This window comes from Rhinocladiella mackenziei (assembly GCF_000835555.1).
Source record: "Rhinocladiella mackenziei CBS 650.93 unplaced genomic scaffold supercont1.4, whole genome shotgun sequence".
Classification (NCBI taxonomy): Eukaryota; Fungi; Ascomycota; class Eurotiomycetes; order Chaetothyriales; family Herpotrichiellaceae; genus Rhinocladiella; species Rhinocladiella mackenziei.
This window is the reverse complement of record NW_013550601.1, coordinates 1,851,210-1,875,298: the sequence shown is the minus strand read 5'-3', so window position 1 is coordinate 1,875,298 and position 24,089 is coordinate 1,851,210. Positions and strand designations below refer to the sequence as shown.

Genomic DNA, 24,089 nt, shown 5'->3' with positions numbered 1-24,089 from the left:
GCACTCGTTGGACCTTGATCATTCCCTGGGCTCCAGATCGATTCTGCTTTGTCGACAGTTCATGCTCAAAGGTTCATTTGTCCGCGACTCCGCACATGTCAATTCCAGGAAGTGTGAAGACACCAGGAGTGGATGTTTGATACGCTGCACATATGCAAAATTCAGCACCTCTGCGTCAACAAAAAAAGGGATGCCTTTGAAGTCTTTGTATACTCGACACGCGTTGTGCATTTGGGGTACCCTTCAAAAATATTCGAAATATTCCAATTGAGATATTGTATGTGTGAGTGAGTGAGTGAGTGTGTGTGTGTATATTCCGACTCTGGAGTTAGCTATGGGTTTAGAAATACATCGGAGTCAGCTCGCAATCGTAACGCGTATTGCCCAAACATAAGATGACTGTCTTTTTCCAATCACAGGATGTCGTCAACATACTTTGCTGCTGTGATCTGACGTGGTTCGTCAAAGTCCCAAAGTCATCTTCGCCCATACAAAATACGTGATCAATCCACTGGGAATGATGGACAGCATTTACCAATCTCTGGTGTCCATTGACGATATGAAATTTGATGGGTTCCTCGGTGAAGGCTGACAAGAAAAGGAGGCACACACTGGGTGTAAAAACATCATTTGGCAAATTGTTTCACCGACTTTTCCATCCCTGGAGAGATCCGAGAAGCAATACGTAAGTACAGTGCAATACGAAATGCTTGCCAAGACATTTTCAAGCCCCGACAGCCGCCTTGGCACCAATATCACAAAGCACAAAAATACATCCAGAAAAAATTACAAAAAAAAAAGGATAGTAAGAAAAAAAAAGAAAAAGAAAAACACAGTACCCTTGCTCCCCTATTTCCTCTATCGGGAATCGAACCCGAGGCTGTTGGGTATTCAACCAGAATAAATCAGTTTCCAAATTGAAAACCAACTATGTTAACCACTACACTATAGAGGAGACGGTTGTGATCAGGATTTTTAGTTTCTAAAATATGTGTGAAAAATTAGGCCTGTGTGATCACGTGACTGAAACTCGTCCTGCCCCATCTTAGTACCAAATGAATACTTGTACCTGTGTTCTACAGCAATTTTCTGGCGTGTCCCTCGACATGCCAAGCAATCTCTGAGTAGATGCTGCTACGATCCTTTAAGTAAGCACTCAACATCCGGCGATCATGTCCTTCTTCGACGGATTCGTTGAGCAATTGGCTTGTTTGACGCCCCAATTTACCTCGGATTCACCATCCTCCAGCCTACCCTTGAACTCCGCTAGCTTCCTCCGTTCAGGATACTTGTTGAATGAGCAGAAGCAAACCACCATAACCTTGGGACATAGTTGATTTCGCTTCTGCCAAGAGAACTCATTGGATAAGCGGCTCCGGCCCTCTGAGCAGACCACGCAGACACGTAGAAGCTCCATTTAGTCGGATTTCGCTTTTTTACTTGCCGCAGAAGTCGATATGACAAGCGCATCTTGCAGCCGTCCCGGTGATCGCTGAGAACCTTTCAGGTTCGTGACTACTCTGATGTCAGTGTGCTGGCCAGGATGTAAGTAATCATGGTTACTAAATAATGGGAACCAACCCGCACCTAGTCGGTAATATTATTAATACTGAGGCCTTCACGAGCACCGTAGCCTTTGCATTTTATTGAAAAACCGACAAGCAAGTCTGGTATACGGAGTGCGTCAAGTATCATATAGTTTGCCCTCAATGTTCTGTGAGCTATCGAACTGGAGACTTGACATCGGACTTGTCAATTCTGAGGGATGGATGGAGAGTAACTTGTTGCCGATATTTCGAAACAAGAATCTTGTTTGAACTCCCGAAGCCGGAGTCAGTTGTATCACAGATGTGAGCCTTTTTTCCCCTTCATGTAAGCTTTTGAATCTCTTTTTTGGGCTGTTCGGAGAAGGATGGAATGAGTTGATTGAAATTGTGGAAGAATGTCCATCATCAAGGGGTACTGGAAGTAGGTGTTATGAATCATTCACACTGGCTGGTAGGCTTGTAATGAGAACGAGGTTAGCTACCTAGTTCCCAGCATGGTAACGAACATGTCTATATAGTTCGATGGTGTCTCCGAACGTAGAAATATCAAGTGCATGAATGTTGGAATGCATTGATCCAGAACAACAGTGCATTCACTTGTCATGTGCTCCCACGTGAGGTCATGCTCCCATATGAGATGAATTTTGCTCGAAGAAAGCCGACGTATCGAATATAGAGAGTATTGCAGAAGCCGCGAGGAAAGTGTGTAAAATGCTGGAATGATGTATGGTGGATATCCAAGGCATTTAATGGGAGAAGGATGGCGTAGAAGAAGAGCCACTAACCTGGCAACATGAACATAACACTGTTGACAATGTTATCAACTTGTCCTCGAGTGTAACAAGAGCTAAGTGGGGAGGTGTCTGTATGGGCATCGCCGCAGAATTGGCAGTTGTTGTTGGCGACCTCGTTCATAAGACAAGTGTGCAAGGCTGTGCAAGGCTGAGGTGGATAGGGGCCAAGATGAGGGTGCATATGGCACAGAGAGGAACAATGGAAACAACCCAAAATACAGGGTCAAGAACCGAATCCATTAAACACATGGATGAGGGATTCTATTGCTGAGGGCTCATGCCCTTTCCTTACCCATGGGTATCGTAAATCAACCAAATACATCTCGATCTGTCTGTGCGTCTTGAGTATCCAATATTCTTTTTCTCTAAAAGCATCACTGCGCCACGCCATGCCAGTAACAACAAGAATTCCATCAAGCACTGCCATTCTGCACCAACTCCGAAGCCCTGATCTCACCTCTGATACCTCCTTTACCACCAATCTCCCGGGCCGTGATAGACAATGCAAGCTCGGCGTCAACGTCGACCATGATCTCTACTTTGGAACCCTTCTTGAGACCCTTGAATGCGAATTCAGCAAGAGTTTGTTTTGGTTTCCAGATCTTCTCACGAATCTCTTCTGGTTCATCATCTTCATCATCTTCGACCGCTTCGTCGTCCTCATCATCACCCGGAGTACCGTTTGTCTCAGCTTTCGGTTTGGGTTCGGCCTGGGAAACTTTGATCTCACGCTGTCCCTCACATATTCGAATCAAGACGTCGCCCTCGAGGGAATCAATAACTTTCGTTCTTCGTGCGGGAACGGCCGTGTTGGGTGGAACAATGACTGTCAATGAGTCTGCAGGTTGACCAGTTACCTGAAAGCCAACCGCAGCAGTCAAGTGCGGGGTGACGGTGACCATTTCATGCGTGGATTGATCAATATCTTCCTTTTCAAATTCTTGGATTAAAGAAGCTTGAAGGGCAGCTCCTCTGGCCGATAATTCAGAGGGATTCAATGCCGTCGGTGTGGTAGCAGGGGCGAGAACTTTCGTCGACTCGGGGAAGATGGCTTCGATATTCTTGGCAATCTTGGGCGTATGGGAGGTACCTCCAGACATGATAACTTCATCAATATCGAGAACATCAAGTTCAGCTTTCCTGATGACTTCCTCCACAAGCCTTGTAAATCGAGTGAAAGGTTTCAAGGCCAGGATTTCGTATCTGGTCCTGTTGACCGTAGATCTGAAATCAATACCGTCTGCAAGACTTTCGACGCTGAAAGTGGCGCTGTTACTCTGACTGAGTGCTTTCTTCACAGCCTCGGCTTCGAGTTTCAATTTTGCCAAGCTCCTCTCATTCTTGCGTGGATCAATCTTATGCTTCTTTTCAAAATCTTTGGCAAAGTGATCGATCAGGACTTGATCTAACTGCGCTCCACCCAGTTCGTAATCGTGAGCGGCAGCCAGAATGCTGTACATGCCCCCTCTTGATGCGACCACGGCGACGTCCGATCGATTTCCACCAAAATCGGCGACGACAATGATTTTGTCCGTGGCAGGTTCAGACGATCGCGCATCATATGCTAGCAAAGCCGCAATGGGTTCGGGTATGAATTGGAGGATTTCCACCTGGATGTTGGCCGCAGCTTGGGTCAGGGCCGCCTTTTGGTCGTCGGTGGTATCTGTGGGCACGGAAACAACCGCAGCAGTCACAGCCTTGCCAGTAAAATCGGAGGCGGAATTCTTCAGCCGTCGCAAATGTCGTGTGGCGATTTCGAGGACAGGCACCTTGTTTTCCATTTCCCTCTCTGTATCTCGAACGGAAAAGGAGATTTGACCGTCGTGTTCGATAGGATGGGCTGAGGCATGACAGGGCGTAGGATCTATCGATTTGTAGTCTTTTCCAACATAGTCTCTGAAATATGCAACGGTGTTTTTGCTGTTCCGAATTAACTGCGCCTTTGCCTGTGTTCCGTGGAATTCCTCTCCGTCGATATATGATAGAATGGTAGGAATTTGTCGATCTCCTTCTTCGTTGGCGATCACCTCAACTTTTCCTTCCCCTGAAATGTGTGCTATTGAACTGTAGGAATTTCCGAACGAAATACCAATGGCATAGTGTTCGGGTAACCCTTGGGTCGGCACCCCGTTGGATTCGTCACTCATGGTCGTGGTAAACAGCCCGAGGCTACAGGGCCAATGATGTATTTTGAAAAAATTTTGGGGGAAGAACGAATGCAGGTAACCGAAATCGGTCCTTGCGTGGTAGCTTTCCACGAGGCGCACCTTGAAATCTTGTTGGTACCTTGAGAAACTTTTTTTTCGAACCCTTGGGCGAAAAAGCCCCATAGTCAGAGGAAGGTCAGCCGAGGTCAGCCTTGTAACACGGCCCGCACAAAACCCCTTGGCTTGTTTGACTCAGCCTTTCGGTGAAGCATCTTTTCGCGTGGGATAAGTTGTTGACTACGTTTCTCTTGAAATCCTCTCACTTGACTACTTGTATGGCTACGACTCAAGTTCTATTGCCCGGAGATCAAGTTCCAGCTAGTCAAATACCAGTATCTCAACAAAGCAAAATAGGTCGTGGACTCCAATATGACTCCATCTCCAACACCTTCACATCCACCATTGGAGGACTTTTAGAAGTCGATTATCGAAAAAAGACTGCTCAAATCGCGACACCAGATGCTCGTTATGTCCCCAAGGCCGGTGATCTAGTTATTGCACAAGTACGAACCTCCTCGACAGACTTTTTCCACCTCTTCATCAACTCCCACTCACAACAAGCGATTCTGCCCCAACTCGCCTTTGAAGGAGCGACTAAGAAGACAAGACCTCAGCTGAAATCGAATGATCTCGTGTATGCCAAAGTGGTGTCTGCCCAGAAGAATATGGAGGTCGAATTGAGCTGTGTGAATCCTTCTACGGGAAAATCAGAACCAGATGGACTGGGACCACTGACGGGAGGTATGGTCTTTGACGTCAGTCCGGGGCTGGCGGAAAGGCTGCTCAGAAGGCAAAGTGCGGTGGCGTTGGACGAATTGGGCTCCAAGCTGCCCGGTGGATTTGAAATAGCCGTTGGCCGAAATGGCCGGGTGTGGGTTGATTGCCCCGAAGCGGGTGTGAAGGGAATATGTGCAGTGGGTCGCTGTCTGAGAGAGATGGACGAAAAGGAGCTACGAGAAAAAGATCAAAAGAAGCTCGTCAACAAGATCATGGTGGACCTTGAACGGTGTTGATGGCAGTCCTTCTCCAGTTTCGGCCGTCACGTGCATCCATGGATTGTGCCAAGATCTCCTATCACCCTCGGTCGCTCAAGACATGAACGCAGACTTCGACCCTGCATGAAAAGTGTGCTGGAATGTGCAGGGGTGGAAAATACAAAACACATCAGCAAACGGGCCATGTTCATAGAAGCCCGATGAATGAATTCGGTACCTTCAGAACCGAAGCAGAATGAAGGACACATTGGCTACAGCAGACAAATCTGGAATTGGTCAAGGTATCATGACAACTAGGAGGATAAGGACAGGAAGTTCATATGCTTTTCGAAGATTTTGATTGCTTGCCTCTTTGTGGTACTAAGAGTACATGACTATCCCGTTCCACCGCGATTTAGCCTAATGCAAGGTCATAGGCCTCCTCAACATCAAGAACCTGCCCTCCTCACATTACAACACAGTGTATATGTTCATGCAGAATCTCGTTGCCTCCGCCTCGTCATCCCGTGCAGAAAAGACATTTTTAGGGGAGAGGGACGTAAATGTTCTCATCCCTTGAAAAGAATTGATTGACGCCGTTATCATAACAAAACGAAATTCGGCCCCTATGCTCTCGGAAAACGTCTTTTTTTTTTTTTTTTTTTTTTTTGCAAGATATCCGGAACTCCATCCATCATGGGTCGGGGTGATTGTTCGTGTGGGAATCCATCCTCTATCTAGCAAAAAAAAAAAAAAATATGATGCCATCAAAGTACCATGCCCAATTTTCTTTTGATCGTTTATTTTCTTCGGAAAGAGCAGCCCTCTGTGAGTCTGGCCTTGCCACCGGTGGGTTGGCAAAGTACAGTTGAGCAGCCTGCGCAGATGACGACGGTTTGAGCATGGGAGAAAACAGTGGTGATTGTGAAGCAGCCGGGACACTTGACGTCCATGAAGAAGGATCGAGGAGCCGGGACGAGCGTCTGAAGAAAATGTTAGATGTGGGATATTTGGCCGGCCGGTGGATTGATTTCGTACCTTGAGTTTGTGTTTGCGGGCCTCAGCCTGAGGGGTAGGGTTGAGGAGATCAACGGCCAGGACCTGGAATCAGAAATATTAGCTATATCCTTGATATGAAAGCGCTTGGGAATTGGTGTTGATGATTGTCGCTGTTCTCGTGTGCTGTGCGGTTGCCAAAGGGAAAATTTTAAGCTCATGGATTTGTGCCGTGTTCGACAGGACGGTTGCATACCATTTTGACTGATTTTTAGGACCAATCTGAGAAGCTTGACGTGAATTGAGATCTTCTGTGATATCGACTTGGTCGACGACGATGCGAGTGTTCGATTGAGATGTTGGTCAAATGCGGTCGAAAATGGGGACTTGGAGAAGTGTGCGAGCCCTCTCTTTGGCGCACATCTTGGCAGGTTGGATTGGTGCTAGCCTCGAGCAACGTCAACTCACGTGATCACACTTCTACTTCAACCGCCCAATCACTTTCTACTTTTTGTGGAGGGATCTCACAGCAGAGGCCATCGAAAGCACATACAATCCCACTCCTCTGGGCCGTTCTATCAGTCTGTTGGGTATCAAATCTATCGCAGAAGATCGGGAAAAACCAGCAAAATGTCCTCAGAACGGCACATCCATATCCTCTACCCGCTCTTCCGGCTCATTTTTCTCGTCTTGTGACGCCATTTTCTGTTTGATGAATGCCGCAACAATGTCAAGGTATTGTTTACCACTCGGAACAAAATGTCCCCCGGGATGCGTCACCACTTGAGTCATTTCTGCGCCACCACTAGCATCTACTAGTGCTTGTGTTCTGGTCTCATCAACCACCGTGTCAAGACTGCCAATAAAATGACACACCGGCGTCTGAATAGGCGGGTCTTCGTAAAATCCACGATACCTCTCCCCAGGTGCCCGAAATCCACAATATGCCGCACAGAATTTGAGGGGTGAATGATTCAATCCTTCGAAAGATGAAGGATAGGGGATCGCCAGCGGTGATAATGACTGTGCTTTTTGGAATGCTTGCTTTCTGGACTCTCCTTCAAGTAATGAGGCCAGCATTGCGGCGAGCGCAGCGCCTTGAGAAAACCCAATGACTCCATCAAAGGGACCTTCGGACACGAGAATTCGGGCTACCGATTCCAAACCCCTTTCCAATCCAACATATTCGGGCGGATCGGAAATGTCTGAACGGCGCCACCAACCATAGGCCTCAGTGTTGTCAGGATCTTCGCTTGTCCTTGTGTCCCAACCTGGTACATCACTTGGCTTGAGATGTAGAGGACCTGTAGGATAACTCAGAGAAGCCCCAGGAAAGACTTTCTGCAAGTGTTTTTCCATAGCTCGTGTTTTGGCGTGAAACAGAGGCCCATTCTGTGTATATCCATGGAGCATCAATATTTTGATCCCCGGAGTTGATTCCTGAGTTGAAGGCATAATGTTGCGATGTCTGGCATGGAGCTTCAACCAGGGCCACACACATGTGATTTTTGGCGAGGAAATGTTGGGAAGACTAGGTTGTGAAGGATGTCTACTCACAAGATGGGTTTCAGACGATCATATCCTGACGACTCGGTAACATGAATGGACGATCAAAGGAAGGTTGGTAATCAATCGATATCCTCAGCTTGGATGCAGCAAACCCTTTGCCAAGGTCTGCTCCAGCCCACCCCCGTTTTAGGGGAACCGGGTGATGCCGCGCCCTGTGGCTCAACCCTGGCTCGGGCGAGAAGTTACCCGGGATAGGGGTGGTCGAAATCCCCGACGCCGTGGTAGCCCGAGGTACCGAGTACACACCTATGTACGCTGCAACCGAAAATACCAGATACTTTCACCAACCTTTGTGGACGATACATTAATTCCCCTGTGCTGTCAATTTCCTATGTCCGTGATGATTTGCTCATTTTCGACTCATCCAAATATACAATCTGAGTCCATCCAAATTCCTCAACTGCATGCATGTCTGCCGAAAATGGTTTCCGACTTCGCTATATGTCCCATCCATCCCATCAATAATCCCGATCCATATTCATGCAATGGTGCACCAAGGCCCGCTTCAAATCCATCAATCGTAATTCACAATCATCGTCGGGGTCGGGATCGGGATCGGCTGCTCCGCCTCGTCCGTCGGTCTGAGGAGCTTTCACTACCTGATACCAAAAAGTGAGCATGGACATGGCATCAAGGTGGGAATCGACGTATACTCACTGGAAACTGTATAATCTGAGTAGTAAGAACTGCCATAGCCGGAGCTGCTCTTGTCGTCCCGTCGACTTCTTCTCTTCAATCCGAGCCAGATAGCTAGAGCACCTAAACTGGCAGCCACCCAGCCCACCCTACCCCACCCACCGGTCCTCTTTTCTTCCACCACCGAGGTTCTCGACGGTCTTGTGCCAAACCAGGTCCGTCCTCCTCGTCCACTTCGACGAGAGCGTCTTTCCACGTACACTTCTTCCTCGGTGCGTCTTCTTCGTCGGGGGCCTAGGCCGAAAATGGCCAGCAATCCATCAATCAAGCCCTTGAAGCAGCAGCAGGCGCAGATAAGGAGGAGGATAATTACTCCGGCAATGACGCCGATGACAATGCCAGCAATTGCGCCTCCGCTCAAGCCGCCACTGGAACTCGAGGTGGTGCCGTAGATGATACTCCCATCGGTGCCGACGGGTGTCACGAAGGGCTGGGTGGTGGTGGCGCCACCGATGGAGGTGACGGTGACGAGCGTGTTGCTGGTAGGCCGTAGTGGCGCACTGGCGGTGTTGGTGACGACGGTCGTGACGGTGTAGAGACTGCTGTAGTGTCCAGAACTATCCCCTCCAACGGCGACACAGATCCCCGAGGCCTGGCAATATTGGCCGGACAAACAGCAAACATTCCCACACGGAGTCTCGCCCAGGGAATACGAACAGCTGAGCGTGCTGACGGGAACGTATGAACTGAATGTCTCGGTGACCGTCTTAAGATCTGTTTGCACATAAGTGGTCGTGTAATACTCCCACTGACCGGATGCGACGGCCGTGGTAGCGACGACGCCACATTGGGCTTGGTTGTTGGAATCCGTGTAGCAAGCTTGGTCTGCTTCACAGCATAGTTGTCCATAATATCCACAGGGATTATCACATCTCTTTCGGACATCTTGAAGGTCTTCGAAGCTGTGGAGGAGTTCCGGTAAGAGCGCTGCGGTGATAGGCCGAGTGAGGATGATGGCAGCGAGGAATGAAGTGTGAGAGGAAGGCATTTCATGTAGCCGCATGGTCGTTGACCGCACAGGCCGGGGGGAGGTCGAATCTCGGGATCTGTGCGCTATCTTTGCATTGGAAACTTGGTGAGATTTTTGGTCGAGTATAGAGAATGTGCTTTGGTACCAATGATCGCACGCTACCAACCGAAAAATTTCAAAGCTTGAGATATTTGGGGGGTTAACGATTGACAAGAGACACGAAAGAATGGAAATGAAAAATGAACCTGAACGTCAGGCAGATAGGTGAGGTTTTTTTTTTCCCTGTTGGCAGACTAGAATGTACCAGCCTCTCGCCTGCCACAGAATTTGTCCAACACAGCGATGGATACCTCTGATCGGAAGGTGGCTGGGAAACGGCAAAGGAGCTAATCTAATTCGGAGAGTCAGCAATAGATGAAATTGGTTCATGTAATGATCGTTGGAGCAAGTGTTTTCTCTTGACGAGGAATAGCGGTGACTGAGTGCACCTCTCCCAATAATCGGAGTGTTGTTGAGTTGGTGTTTGGGTTGGGCCGCAGGTGCGGGACATTGAGAGGGTGTGACGGGCCCTGAGCTCGGGATCTGGAGGCGAACACCCTCTCCGAGCAGAGCTGCTGCATAAAGCAACTGCTGTCCTCATGACCCTCACCACACCATCGCCTCTGGATCTCACCGATCATGAACATGTTGATGTTTGCAGAGCGGCGTTGATGAAATTCCATCCCTCGGCCCAGGATCGAGGTTTCAAGATTTTTGGTTTGGTGCAGGGGCCAGATTGTTGCCCTGATCATCGCGTGGCGACCTTCTCATATCCCAGCCACCACCGAACCTGATCTCGGCAAACCTGCCTTAGCTGTTAGTGCCAATTACCTTGGAGTTTGAAGACGCTTTCAGGAAACAAGACAGCGCAAAAGCTTCTCGGTCATATCTTCAGTCACTCCAGTATGCCCAAGTCTCCTTAATTCTTCCGTTAGCTCTCCGCCCTATAGGGGTTCCGTTCCAGTTCAATCCTCCTCCTCCAAGCATCAATATGCCATCAACGACGCCCACCTGGAAAGCCTCCGTCACGATCAATTTCTCTCTTTTCTATTCGGGCTATCTATGAGTAAGCACGATACGAGCTCCTGACAACGCCCGACCATCTATCCAATTGTCAGCAAATCAGTCATCCCGCGCCCGGGTCGTGGCCAGGGTGAGGCTGCTCTCCTATCCATCTGCATTTATCTCGAGACCTTCACCGGCATATTGGCTAATTGTGGTTAAAACATTTCGAATTGGAAAGCGCAATGACGTCAGACGATGGGATATCCCATTGCCGGCAAAGCCTTACCCCTTGCTCACGAGTTACCTCCGTGTCTAGCGCTATCCTCTGTATACCATCGACCAGCAGTCACTCACGATGTTCCAATGCCCATGGAGCCGGGACGCGGTGTGACCTCTTGGTACCACCTGTTATCCAAGGAAGCTTGAGGGACAGACCATAGCGACTGGTCCGTCCCAAAACATCCCGTCACTAGGTCCGAGCTACGCGGCCCTTCATCTCGATTTGGTACATCAGGGTTTACCATCGGTTCCTTATCGTCGAAGGGAAGCACTCCTATAGCGTAACAGCCCCGAGACCTGACCAATGCTTCGACCAATACAAATACTCAAAAACGAACTCACATATCCCTCGTCTGTACGGTCAGGTCAGACTCTAGGGGTGAACCATGTTCCAGACCTGCGCAGGAGTATGCTAGGCCCCGTGTGAATCACGATATACCCGAGGACGAGAGTATAATGCTGAATCAATCTCTGGCATTTGCATCTGAAAACCGCTCCAGGCCCCATCTTGCTTTATCTGCGTTTGTATTAACTATGCAATGCCAAGATGACAAGCTTACCATGATTCGCGCAGATATTGATAACGTCAGCTACAAATCATCCGGGATCTTTATTACCTCCTCGCCTCTAGTGGCTCAAATGATCCCATTAGCCCGTTAACCAATCGAATATTTTCCAGTCCTCCAATGCCCTCTCTTTGAGTCTGAGTGCCTCGTCGTGTACGATCATGTGATTTGTTCGTTTTGCGCTGCTGACGTCGGCAATCCTCTACAGCTCGCTTTCCGAGTTTGGGGTTGGAAAGCACAGCGAAAATCGCGGATCAGTCGCTTTCAATTATTGGTGTGAGATCCCGTTGATGGGACAATTGCCGGGATAGACATAATGCTGAGAATACACTGTCATCGACGAATCGCTTTCAACAATGTCAAGGGTCAAAGCTAGAACGGACTGAGTTTGGCACAGCCGGATCGAACCACAGAGCCGTGATACTTTGCCATTGACGCTATGCCTTGGGAAACGAGCACGTATTCGCACCCCATCCATGCGTAAAATACACATAGATCTGGTGAGAAGCCCACTCGGCTTTTCAGAGTGATTGGATCGCAAAGCTTGCCGACCAAGATTACAGAATTGCCCATCACATCACAGTCTCGACCAGGACGACGAATCGCCGTTCTATGAAACGGTGGTGATTCTTCGAGTCCAACTGTGTTGTCTAGATACCTTGGTTAGGCTCAGCTTCACGACAACGCATTTTCACTCCTTTCAAAGGTGCCATCTATGAGACGCACACCCAACATAACTTGGTCGAATCTAGCACTCAAGTATTCTTCAGAGTTCCAACACGGTCTGCAACCGAATGCTACCATGGACATCAGGAGCTGTCGTGAGAAGTCGCGCATGACTGCTGCCGAATATTCAGAAGGGGTAGAGCTTCGGGTAGGTGGATCATCGATGAGCCACAAGGCTGGGTGAGTTGGAGCTCATTTGTAGAAAACAGATTATGTTCGAAGCGTTGCCCCAAACGAGCCTCCCCCATCTCCAGGCAGCTTATTAGACCGAGACGGTCCGATGGGGCATCAGGGCAGTGAGATGCGGAACACGTCTGGTCTTCGAGAATTTTCGTGATAAGTACCCGATCAGACTCCGCGGCGCCGGGGATATCCCATTCCCCCTGATTGGGCCTGGACTGCTGGTCTTTCTGTATGGGGTGGAGGCGGGCGAACGCATGCTTTTGCTCCCATGGGCTTTCCTCTCTTAGAGAAACCACAGCCCTTATTTCCTCCGCCCGAATTCGGTAGAGGCGGGCGTTTCTTAGAAGACCATGAGACACGGATGTGCGCAATCATGTGATAGGACCCTGTTCCAGATTTATCATTACACACCCATACGGAGGATCCAGGAATCGAAGCCTCCGAGCCAGCTCGAACGAAAGTTTGTATTGTTGAGCATGAGGTCTGTCCGCGCTAATTCTCTATGCGTAGTAAGATTCATAATACCCCCATTTTATCGTATTTTGCACATGAAACACCGTGTGGAGGTGGCAAAGAGTCCAAGTAGTCTCACCACTCGACGTATGCACACTACTTTTTCCGAGTGGTTTGTCCGCAGATACTTCACAGATAGAAGGCGAAGGATGAGTTGGCCAGTGTGCAGCGTACATGGCAAGTTGGCGAGAAATGGCGCGACACGAGTTGCGAGACAGAAAGATACGGCTTCCAATATTACCCGGCGTCCTCGTGTTACCCAGACCTCCTTTAAAGACGTCATATATGTTACACTTATGAAGACGGAATGCTAGTGGGACATCCTAAATGGGGGTTACCGGGCGCTTCTAGGGTACTTTTTCCTGTTGCGAAGTTTGCAGCGGCTCTAACTGTACCTGGTAGTGCTGCCGAACTCGGGTACCCCATGTTTAACAAAGGCAACCTCACCACATGCTGTGCACGGGACCCAGCGCAATGACGAACATGGCATATATTGAAGCAATTGCGAGATCTCCCTCCTGTCGCGGAAAAACTGAGGTATGTAGCGCTGCATGGACAATGTACAGGCACCTCATTCGTTAAGTAGTCTACCCCGTTTGATCAAGGAAATAATTTCATGGACCAAGGTGCCACTGCTGGAATGTGTTGTGGACAATGTACACCGCAGATCCGCTAGCAAGCCATAGCTCTGTATCTTATGTTATCAAGACCGAAAGTGCCAGAATCTTCAGTGCCTAAATCCCATCTCAGTTCTGTGTATCTCAGCAAGCTACGCCGTGGTGATGATCCGTATAGCCAGTCTCCTGGTGGTTAGACGCCCCGATCATTGCTCGAGGAACGGGTCGACGAGGGAGTGTTCAACGCGTTTTCCCCTCCATGCCCACTTGGGTTGCAGCAACGGTTCAGCCACATTCTGCCCCTTGAGGAATGGTCGTGGAGAGTGAGTAAGGGCGCATAAAGGTCTGGCTGACTATGCACGGGTACTGAGACGCACAGTGAGCAACGAACTCTAGCAAGGAGAAGGGGCCGACAAAAGATTGACGGGGGTGTTGACAGGGGGAGGGCTCTAGCGTTCTTAGTGCGCCTGCTGTTCGAGGTTTAGTTTGATTTCGACACTCCACCAACGTCTTCATCTCCTCTCTTCCACTCCCCAGCCGGATTGGTCCTCGAATTTGTCCTGAAGGCACTAGAGCACCTGTCTACCGACAGGATAACTTTTTGAAATTCGAATCGAAGACCATTCGCGTCCAGTCAAAGCCCCGTTAGCTAAAGACGAAGCAGACCACTTTGCCTGCTCCGCCATGCCAGCCTGGTCTTGTATAAGATATGCCGCTTGCCTTCCCCCCTACCACCATTTGCCCTGACAACGCCTCCTTCAAGTTTGGAAGACCAAATATTCGTATCACAAAGACGAACATTGCTCACAAACACTTCAAGTCTCAAACGGCAAGCCAACACCATCATGACCGACTATCACACCACCAACGGCTGGGCCCAGCAACAAGCTACCTTCTCACCCATCGACTCCTCTTTCCAATGGGGCTACACTGGCGTCCAGTCGCCAAAGAATATGGTCAGGCACTATAATGATGTAAGTGGGCTTCTGGCGCTTTCCATAGCGAGGTTTGGTGCTAATAGAAAATGGTAGCTTCTCCAACGAGCGGCTGATTTCTACGCCACCCTTGACAACTCATTTGACAGTATGTCTTCATCAGGCTCAGATAGCTCCTATAGATCAACACCTGAGCGACGAGTTTCATCTACCACCAACGTGGTGGCCCAGGTGAAGAGTTCTATTCCTGACAAGATCGAGGTAGACCACCTCCAGAATCGATTGCGACCATTTCCATCCGACTAACAACGTCAATAGAGACGACGAGAACAAAACCGCTCTTCGCAGCGTGCATATCGCGAGCGCAAAGAGCGCCATCAGAAGGAGCTCGAGGAGCAAATTGCTCAATGGCAACAAAGACACCAGCTCCTGTCGCGATCATACTCGCAGCAGACCGAAGAAATCAACCGACTCAAGGCGCAAATCGAGCAACTCAATGGCGAAATTTCTCAGCTCCAATCTGGCTTACCTACTCTCTGTGGTTCACTCTGCCAATCTCCCCAGGAGTTCGACTTGGTACCATTCTTCAACCACGATACTCCGAGCCCTCAGAGCACTCCCCGATTGTCACCTTCTTGTCCAATCAGACGTGGCTCCTGAACACATGCGGACAGACATGACTCGGGATGGATGACGGGAGAGCGGCTCTATTGGTCTGCATATCATAAGGCTGGGAGACAGAGGCGTTGGGGGTGCATTGGCGAAGATAGCCAGCATTCACTCTACGGCAAAGATTGTGTGTGCATTGAATATGAGGTAGGGAATAGTGTATCTTTGGACTATCTTTGCAGGTGGGTGTGTGTGGATGCGTGTGTAATACTTACTTCCAAATTCAAAATCCTGTTATTCAGGGCGACTACGCACCTTTACAGTCAAAAAAAAAAAAAAAAAGACCTTGAGTCCGGCCCCTTCTCTGATGAGTTCGATAGAAACTTTTTGTCTTGGATACAGCTCACGCCGAATGAATGATCTCACAAGACGAATTCTTTCCTGGGATCCTTCACGCTCTCTTTGCTCAATTTTCTGATTTCGTGATCATTTTCACTCCGTGTCGCGCTGTGATTGCAAAATGTCACAACTGAAGCTAAAGATGGCGGCTATCATTATTGTGAAGGTCGACAATATTCCAGTGCCCGGCCTCTTTTGAATGACCAATCCCATTTAGGAAAGAAGCCCCATTCCAAATGTTGATTTGCCCTGAATCCTAGCCGGATTAATGAGCTCAGCAGGTGATTCTGAGTCAGAAACCAGGGGACTTACATAAGAACTAGTGACCCAGTAGTTAAAATTGACAGAACATCCTTGGCAACTTCCAAATTTTGTGGGCTTCCACGTGGGAGGTGTGGGAGGTGAAAGGATGCTGGGAATCGGAGACCACCATAACCACTCCCGTTCTAAGTTCTGGCTTTCTCTTTATGGACTGCCGAACGACCTAGCGTCGTGGCGGTTCCGATCTCATGTTACGGAGTCGAGGCCGACAATCCTTTTCGTCAGAGCTTCCTTGAGACTTCTAGCGCCATTAATCCCAATAAATTCAACCAATAGGGAGAATACTGCAGTGTTGAATGAGCCAATCACGAGTGCAGTATTGACTACTCCAAAGGGGAAGATCGCCGGAAACGAGGAGCCTAGTGCAACTCAATGTGGGTATAAATCCTAGCGGTGACATTGCAAAAGTCAAAGTCGGGGGAGGCGGCGAACAAAAAGTCTCCCTATGGAGTAAGGCTGTCAATGTGTAATCTGGAGAGAAGGATAGAAAATCAGGTCATCCACGGTCCTCCGGGGATGTCGAACCAACGGCTCATGCCATGGCGGGCGAACAGCAATATCCATCGCATTCAAAATCCAAACTCTGGCAAACTTGGTTGCATGGTGATGGGCCAGTCTGCATACCAACGGGTTGTCGGTGCAAAGTGCTATACGACGACCACACCGTGATACGGACGCTTCCGGTTGCAATTCCCATAAAACCACAGCAGGGGCCTTTTCCCTACGTTGAGTATCGTATCAATCTGTATCAAGTGTATTCCTCGGTTTTACTTGGGTATACCAGTTCCAAGAGTGACTGATTTTCAAGGAAGAGGAAAGATTTGGGAGCTGGCCGTCCACAACCCCAGTATTCCAATGGCATCTGAGAACAATCAGTCCCGGACTCAGACCTCATCTGAACACTTCAATCGAGGAGCTGCGGCGTACGAGCGGCTTGGATTGACCCCTGCGGATTCGGGACCTGAGGAAACATTCCCCACATTACCGCCGTCGACGCCGCATCGGCGACGATCAGTCTGCTCGAAAAGCAAAATCGAAGCATAGCGGAACGCGGCGCGAGATAACGTTAATCGCCCGCGGAACTGGCGGTGAAGAATCTCGGCTCGTTTTCCTGACAACAATTTTGGATTCCAGTTCTTCCAGGACTCGGGATTCGGACCGCACTCCGCGGTACCAAGGTTGAAATCCGGCCGGGCAAGCCACCCTCAAAGATGCTTTTTTCCAGAGAAGTGTACGCATCATGAAGGCGTCCTCCGCCGAGGAGGGTTTACTGTCGGTGCATTGGCGGCGGCATGTGAGGCCGACAATGAGCATCTGATCCAGTTCGGCAAAGGGGGTTGGGATCAAGATGATTGCTAACGTTGAGTCGTTTCGGTGGCGAGCTTGGAACCTCCTAAAAAAGTCAACTAGGGCCGGTGAGCGAGTACAGCATGATCAAAATGAATATGCCAAAGTTACACCTGGTAGAGGTGGCTGAGAAGAGAAAGCGTCGCAATTTTTGGGTGCTATCGTACGGACCACGTGACTTCGCAAGTGGCTTGCTCTGATTGGTTCGGAAGTTTCTGCAATTCTCGATGCGTCTTCCCTCTTTTACGACGGCAACACCGTACTTACCACTTCGACAACCCCATGACAACGAGCCCTCTAGCATTGGAAACGGTGTCTATCGGTTGGTCCAGACTGGAACTCAATGTGCTCAAGGTAAGACAATGTTTCAGCCCTGAAAACCTAGAAAGGTGGTGGGGATGGCGTAGAAACTCTATATAAACAAAACAACGAGGTGCTGGCTACAGCGGCCCCCCAGAGTACTCAGTGTAATCCATTTGACAACAGGATTTGTTGACCGATTCAGCCGCTATACGTAAGTTGCCAGTTCTGGTGACACTCCCTTTCGATCCACTCCGTTGGAAGGTTGTTGAACAATTGGTGGCTTATCGTTCACGACTAACCGGGGGTTATTTTTGCAATATTCGCCCACCAGACTGTATCACCATCGACAGGCAACAATGATGACGTACACTCGTTAGACAGATATATAGACAGGCTCAATGCCACCCTTTGACCGAATTCGATCAGTGCATTCTTTCAATGAGAGAAGTTTAACAAAGATTGACGGCCCGTCCCTGACGCAGTCTTGGATGCTCTAAAGCGGTCTCAGGTCAAATCAATCTCTGCTTTGAGAGTGTTGACATGGTAGGACACTATCCACGAATATGGCATCAACTTCAGGAGAAGGTTTCGTAAACGGTAAGAAAATACAGTCTTCGGGATATAAAACCCGGCCATAGTCCGAGTCCGCGTTTGAAGTCGCTCAATGCTTGGGCGGAGCTTGGTCTCGTGATTGAGAAGTGCTTGTGAGATGTTCGTCGTTTTCATGAGCTCCCTACCCAGTATCTCAGCTGATACGATGGCCATGCCAGCGCCTTGGCCTGACAGAAGCGTGAGACAATGTGCTGCATCACCGAGAAGGAGAACTCGCCCTTGAGACCACCGCGGTAAGGTAACCAAATTCAGACTGTCCATAACCGGCGAAACGTTGGCTTTTTCTGCGCGATCGATGGCGTTGCACACTTGCGGGACACCGCCGGTCGTTATTTCACGAAGTATATCGAATTTGTTCTGACGGTTTTCTAGCAAGTTCCGTTCTTCGCGCCAGATATGCATGCCCGTCATCCCTTTGTCTCGCAAAGCAAATAGCATGTCAAGATGCCCTGGACTGTTGAAAGAGTGACAGTCGTTGTGAGTTTCAGCCTCTTCCCCGAAGTTGTATGCGGCATAATAGTACCCCAGTGGCTCCAAGGAATCGCCATCCTTCCAAAACTGTTCCCGTATTTTGGAGCGAAATCCGTCCGCACCGATCAAAAGGTTCGCCTCAATGACGTCTCCACCACCAAGGACAGCCCGAATCTTGTCTCCCTCGTCGGTGGCATGGCTGATGGTCTCCTCAAATCGAATCGAACAGGTGTCCGGTAGAGCATCCGCAAGCGACCGGGCTAGGTCGTCGCGGCGAACGGCGAGTGATTCCAGCCCGCCATGGACGTCGCTGTACCGAATGCGGCACAGCTCTTTTCCATAGTTGTCGCTGATCACATTGTGTTCAAAGCTCTGGGAAGCGGCTCGAAGGCCGTCGAGAAGGCTCATGCGTTTAAGGGTTTCGTAACCGAGGCCAGATATCGTCATGACATATCCGCCCACACGAATGCTGGGCGCTCTTTCAATAACGATAGAGCGCCAGCCAGCTTTGTCCAACCACCAAGCAGCTGACAGACCGGCGATTCCAGCTCCGGCGATGAGGGCTAGAGGTTTTGTCATGCTGAGAATGTGATCAAAATATATTTTCACCTGTTGATCCAAGGTTGGATAAATTCATAAAGATTCTGTGATCGAGCCAGTCTCTTTGCTCTGCTCGGCCACTCGTGGCGCGAGCAAGTATTTCTTTTCCCAAGGGAGGTAATCACACGCAGTGCTCAAGACATGTTCCCATAGTACAAGAAGGATTCATGAAACACAATTTAGCCTCGGAAGAATGGATGCTCGGAAAGATCTCGTCGTGTGCTTCGGTCATGGATCATTCCAACGGGAATGCTCATTGGCAGTCACGCATCGAAGCGTTTCTTGGGACGTGGCGCAGAGCGCTGATAAGAGTTATTGATCACGAAAACATTTTCACTGCTAGAAAAAGAGGACCTTAAGGACGGCACTGCTTCGGGAAAGGCTAGTTCCACGTACCGTATTCGGACTCCAGATGTCCATCGTTTGCTTTTTGTGGCGAGTATTGACTAATTAGCGACCGGTATCCGACAAAATCCCTATACACATTTATGTCTCGCCACGCGGAAGTGTCTACAATAGCAGACTCATTTTGCGGTGTAGCGCTTCTTGAGAAATCCGTCTCAAGAAGATCTCCAATCGATTCTTTTCGCATTACGCAAAAAAAAAAAAAAAAAAAAAAAAGGAACTTCAATGATATGGTCATCTCGATGAACGGTCCTCAAACCATGAGCCCAGCTAATGCAGGTAGGTCCACTGAAAACACTCTAGAAGGCAAGGCCCTCCTTCTCAGTCGAGCACCGTATTCTTCCTCGTCTTTACTGTTGAAAACTATCAAGTTGCACGAAGTAACTTCTCTTCAAAGAGTATTTCCGATCGAGTTTTCTTGCGCGCAGAGATGGACACCCACTCCCAGATCGTCACAGCTGCAGCTGTTGTACCAGAGAACTTTCACCACGCTGGGGCGAAGGCGGTAGAGAAGAACGAAGGACTGAAACAGGAGCAACATGAGCTAGAGGAAAGGCATGGCAACGAATCACAGCCACGATCAGAGAACGCAGAAGCCATGGAATATGTCCTGTCAGCTAGGAATTTGACTGCCCTGATTACTGCGTACGACAAAATCCCACCGGCTCTCGATCCTATTTAGAAGATTGCTAATCGATCCCAGAATTCGGCTGATAACATTTACGACCGGTTTTCAAATGCAGATCATGTCTCCGCTCCTGCCATATGTCTATAGTGAATTTCGCGCGCATTCCCTCATTCCGACCGCCAGCATTGTGTCAAGTGTCGTCGGCGCAGTTTCTCGGCTGCCACTGGCGAAAGTATTGGACGTCTGGGGCCGAGCAATAGGCTTTGCTCTGACACTCCTTATCTTCACCATCGGCACCATGATGATGGCAGCTTGCGAAGATGTTGTGACTTACTGCGTAGCGTCGGTGTTTTTCTGGACGGGCTTTGATGGCATGTCTTATGCCTTGTTCGTACTCATTGCCGACCACTTCCCCTTGAGGATCCGCGGCATCATGTTTGGGCTGTATAATTCACCGTGGCTCATTACGACTTGGATTGGCGCTCCAGTTGCAACTGCCTTTCTTCGGGGCGCAGGCTGGAGATGGTCTTTGGGACATTTTCAATCGTGTGTCCGATATCGGGGCTGCCGCTACTCGGCCTACTCCTCTGGAATAGCCGCCAGGCCCCAAAGCCGAAAGGGCCGTCAGGAAGACGTACGCTCTGGGGATCATTGAAACACTACTGGATCGAGTTTGATTGTGAGTTCGCCCTCATAAACAAGAAGATAGCCATTAATACACGGGACAGGCATTGGCATTCTCCTTTTAACCTCGGGTTTTTCTCTCTTTCTCCTGCCCTTCAGCCTCTATACGAGGCAGAGTCAGGGCTGGGCATCACCAATGATTATCTGCATGTTGGTGTTTGGAGGTGTTTCTATTATCTTATTTGCACTTTGGGAGAAGTATCTGGCCACCAAGTCCTTCATCCCTTTCTCACTACTCCAGAGCCGAACGGTTATCGGGGCCAGCATCTCGTATGCAGAAACATATATGGTCTATTATTGCTGGACCAGCTATTTCTCTTCGTCCTTGCAAGTTGTGCAAGGCTTATCGGTTACGCGTGCCGGTTACGTCTTCCACATCCACAATATTGGATGGGTGGTCGCCGGAATTGCGGCCGGTGCCTTGGTCAAGGCAACTGGTCGTTACAAATGGCTTGCTCTCGCCCTGGGCCTGCCGCTCCAGATCCTTGCCACGGGCTTAATGATTCATTTGTCCAAGATTGACTCCAAGACGAGTGCGATCATCACGGTCCAGATATTCCTGGCGATAGGTGATGGTATAATCTACATGTCTTCGGTGATCGCGGTCATGGCAACTGTCCATCATGAGCACTTGGCCAGTGTGCTGGCCCTCTACAATATGATCGGTACGACCTTCCAAGCCGTCGGGGCAACCATATCCGTGGCAATCTGGACGAGGGCGTTTCCTGAGAACCTCTCGAAATACCTCCCGGCGAGCGCTCAACCAAATCTAATGGCCATATACAGCGACCTCTCCACGCAGTTGTCGTACGAGATAGGCAGCCCTGAGAGAATTGCCATCGCCCAGGGTTATCCGGAGACAATGCAAAAGCTTTTCATTACAGGAACTTCTATCATCTCCATCGGAGTCATTTCCACCGTGATATGGAGAGATGTCAAAGTTTCAAACGAGAAACGAAGCTCCGCATTCCCTCTGTGAGATCAAAGAGTCTTCCTTTCACCCTAAGAGTGTAACTATGGATACTGAATAGGAGAGCTTTTCAGGGTCTCTAGAAGAAATCTTGTGGCATGTAGCCCTCGAAATAGATCGGCAGCTGTGCGTGGCTATTTCCCAAATCTCTCCTTCTCTCCTTGTCAGATGTACCAGATCGGACCCTTCCACCGACCTATTGACTCTTTCCTTTGCGCAATTACTCAAAAGGGATTTTTCATCTCTTGGCACCGATGGAGCCTTGACTGCGAGCTATGTTCCAGTGTCGCCAAACAATCCGGCTGTGAACGGTTGTCAAAGACTCGAACATCGCCGTTACCTAAACATTCAAATCTACTGGGACATCTTCTTGAATTTTTGCGGTACTGCGACATTCTCTGTACATAGCGTGGAAAATACATTCTCCCATATGGCCCAGCAGGAGACCATCTACACTTGAGATCTCAAGAACCCTTTAATTACATCAAGGACCTAACATTTAGGTACCCTAAGTTTAATGAAATTGAAAATCTATGAGAGACGGGAAGGGAACGTGTTACCACACCCTCCAACACATCTTGGTACAAGCTGCCGGTATTCTGTCCACACAGCCTGGCAAGTTGTCAGTAGACGCGATTGAATCCAGAAGAGATACCATGTTCCATCATGCTCTCCAGTTATTGAGTCTTTCTTTGTTTCTACCACCACAATCAGGTCCCGGTTCAGATGTTCTACAATGCCAGGTAACAAGTCACAGGCGAGCGAGATTCCCCGAATATTTACTGTGGCTGGAAGCGGTTGTGGACTTCCTTAACTCTCAATGGTCTGTGCAAGTGTCAATTACCTTATTTGCGTCGTTTTCGTTGATTACCAGGAATGCGGATTGCCTGTTGTCGGGACCGAATGTCCCAGAACGAGCGCCGATCTGGCTGCTATCGACGAGTACTATCACTGTTGGTCAATTCTACAAACTGGAGGTTTGAAGGTGAGGACTACACATTTTGCCGGTCATCAGTGTCGCATGACCACGAGCTCCCTCGGCTCTGGGACCAGCAAGACGACCTGGGCAACGAAGAGAAAAATGCGGAAGTGGTCCATGTTGGCTCGAATCCTCAAGGAGAACGGATGAGCAAAGGGTGTTCTGCAAGCAACGAAAGATGTGGTAAAACTGCACAAGAGTGAACTCAGTGAAGGATCATCCTAACACGTTACCATCGATGTACAATCTGACGGGAGACGACTGCGAGGCCGAGCGAGGCCAGATGCACTGCAGCTGACGGAGTAGGTGTCGAAACTGCGGAAGAACAAGCACGGAGATGATCATCCTGACATGACGGCCTCGAAAATGCTGCAATATTCATTCCTATGCTAAAAAAATAAAAATTCCTGCACTGTAGCCTAGCCAGCCGTTTCCTTGCTATCCCAAGTCAGGGTATCCGCACCTGTCCAAGAAGTATGTGTATAAGACTTGGTTTTGTGTGCTTTGTGATCATGTAATTGTCAAAATGCCTATCGTCTCGGCCTGGGAAAGGTGGATACCTAGGGAAACACTCGCGCATGGAACCTCGGTGATCAGAAAGTTCTTAATTTCGATGCTGTGCTATCCTTCAATTTCAGGATCCGGCTACACCGTCCAAGTGGTTTTGGAGACATTCTGCTATGGATGTGAAGCGAAGAGGTGTTTGGGGCATGTTTCCGGAGCCCCCGGCCGCTGAATGCCGTCGTCGTCATCACTTCCCAAGGGTTTCCTACGGAGAGGGTGATCCAGAAAAGGAAACAGGAGATGACCGTTCGACAATGTGAACGAGTTTAAGAGAGCGTTTCCGCGCTTAAAGGCAGACACATCGATCTGGAGGATGGACGCAATTTCATTCGAACTTGAAGATGGACAAATCGAAAAAGACCTACGTGCTACACACAGCTTTCGGCATTGCTCCGGTGGCTCGCTGTTTTGCAGAGTGAAGAAGAACAAGTTGAGATATGAAATTCTGGCCAATCGAGAGCACCTGGACAACGGTAGGCAATTCCAAAACAAAGTAGGAATCTGAACGCTTGCAAACTTACCAAGGATAGTAGAAGCTGCTTTCGACAAGCCGCATTTCACGAGGTTCGAATAGAAAAGAA

General features: G+C 49.2%; 7 protein-coding genes and 1 non-coding gene across 8 annotated transcripts; 3 read left to right on the top strand and 5 right to left on the bottom strand.

The window, feature by feature from the left end:
• Positions 1–853: 853 nt before the first annotated feature.
• Positions 854–955, bottom strand: Z518_05827. The gene has a single exon. It is a non-coding gene; the product is annotated as a tRNA-Glu (tRNA).
• A 1,799-nt stretch (positions 956–2,754) lies between these two features.
• Z518_05826 (uncharacterized protein) lies at positions 2,755–4,488 on the bottom strand (the record flags this gene model as incomplete). The annotated part of the gene is made up of 1 exon (XM_013416637.1): positions 2,755–4,488. One exon carries the CDS (start codon positions 4,486–4,488, stop codon positions 2,755–2,757), a length of 1,734 nt encoding a protein of 577 aa, XP_013272091.1.
• A 335-nt stretch (positions 4,489–4,823) lies between these two features.
• Positions 4,824–5,561, top strand: Z518_05825 (uncharacterized protein; the record flags this gene model as incomplete). Its single annotated transcript, XM_013416636.1, has 1 exon — positions 4,824–5,561. One exon carries the CDS (start codon positions 4,824–4,826, stop codon positions 5,559–5,561), a length of 738 nt encoding a protein of 245 aa, XP_013272090.1.
• Positions 5,562–6,322: 761 nt separating this feature from the next.
• Z518_05824 (40S ribosomal protein S27) lies at positions 6,323–7,973 on the bottom strand (the record flags this gene model as incomplete). Its single annotated transcript, XM_013416635.1, has 3 exons — positions 6,323–6,505; positions 6,561–6,623; positions 7,182–7,973. The coding sequence occupies 3 exons, from the start codon at positions 7,971–7,973 to the stop codon at positions 6,323–6,325; spliced, it is 1,038 nt and encodes a 345-aa protein (XP_013272089.1).
• A 572-nt stretch (positions 7,974–8,545) lies between these two features.
• Positions 8,546–9,786, bottom strand: Z518_05823 (uncharacterized protein; the record flags this gene model as incomplete). Its single annotated transcript, XM_013416634.1, has 2 exons — positions 8,546–8,682; positions 8,745–9,786. 2 exons carry the CDS (start codon positions 9,784–9,786, stop codon positions 8,546–8,548), a joined length of 1,179 nt encoding a protein of 392 aa, XP_013272088.1.
• Positions 9,787–14,526: 4,740 nt separating this feature from the next.
• Positions 14,527–15,276, top strand: Z518_05822 (uncharacterized protein; the record flags this gene model as incomplete). Its single annotated transcript, XM_013416633.1, has 3 exons — positions 14,527–14,655; positions 14,713–14,877; positions 14,935–15,276. 3 exons carry the CDS (start codon positions 14,527–14,529, stop codon positions 15,274–15,276), a joined length of 636 nt encoding a protein of 211 aa, XP_013272087.1.
• Positions 15,277–18,099: 2,823 nt separating this feature from the next.
• Z518_05821 (uncharacterized protein) lies at positions 18,100–19,257 on the bottom strand (the record flags this gene model as incomplete). Its single annotated transcript, XM_013416632.1, has 1 exon — positions 18,100–19,257. One exon carries the CDS (start codon positions 19,255–19,257, stop codon positions 18,100–18,102), a length of 1,158 nt encoding a protein of 385 aa, XP_013272086.1.
• Positions 19,258–20,113: 856 nt separating this feature from the next.
• On the top strand, positions 20,114–21,974 carry Z518_05820 (uncharacterized protein; the record flags this gene model as incomplete). Its single annotated transcript, XM_013416631.1, has 4 exons — positions 20,114–20,328; positions 20,387–20,857; positions 20,908–20,990; positions 21,040–21,974. 4 exons carry the CDS (start codon positions 20,114–20,116, stop codon positions 21,972–21,974), a joined length of 1,704 nt encoding a protein of 567 aa, XP_013272085.1.
• Positions 21,975–24,089: the final 2,115 nt, after the last annotated feature.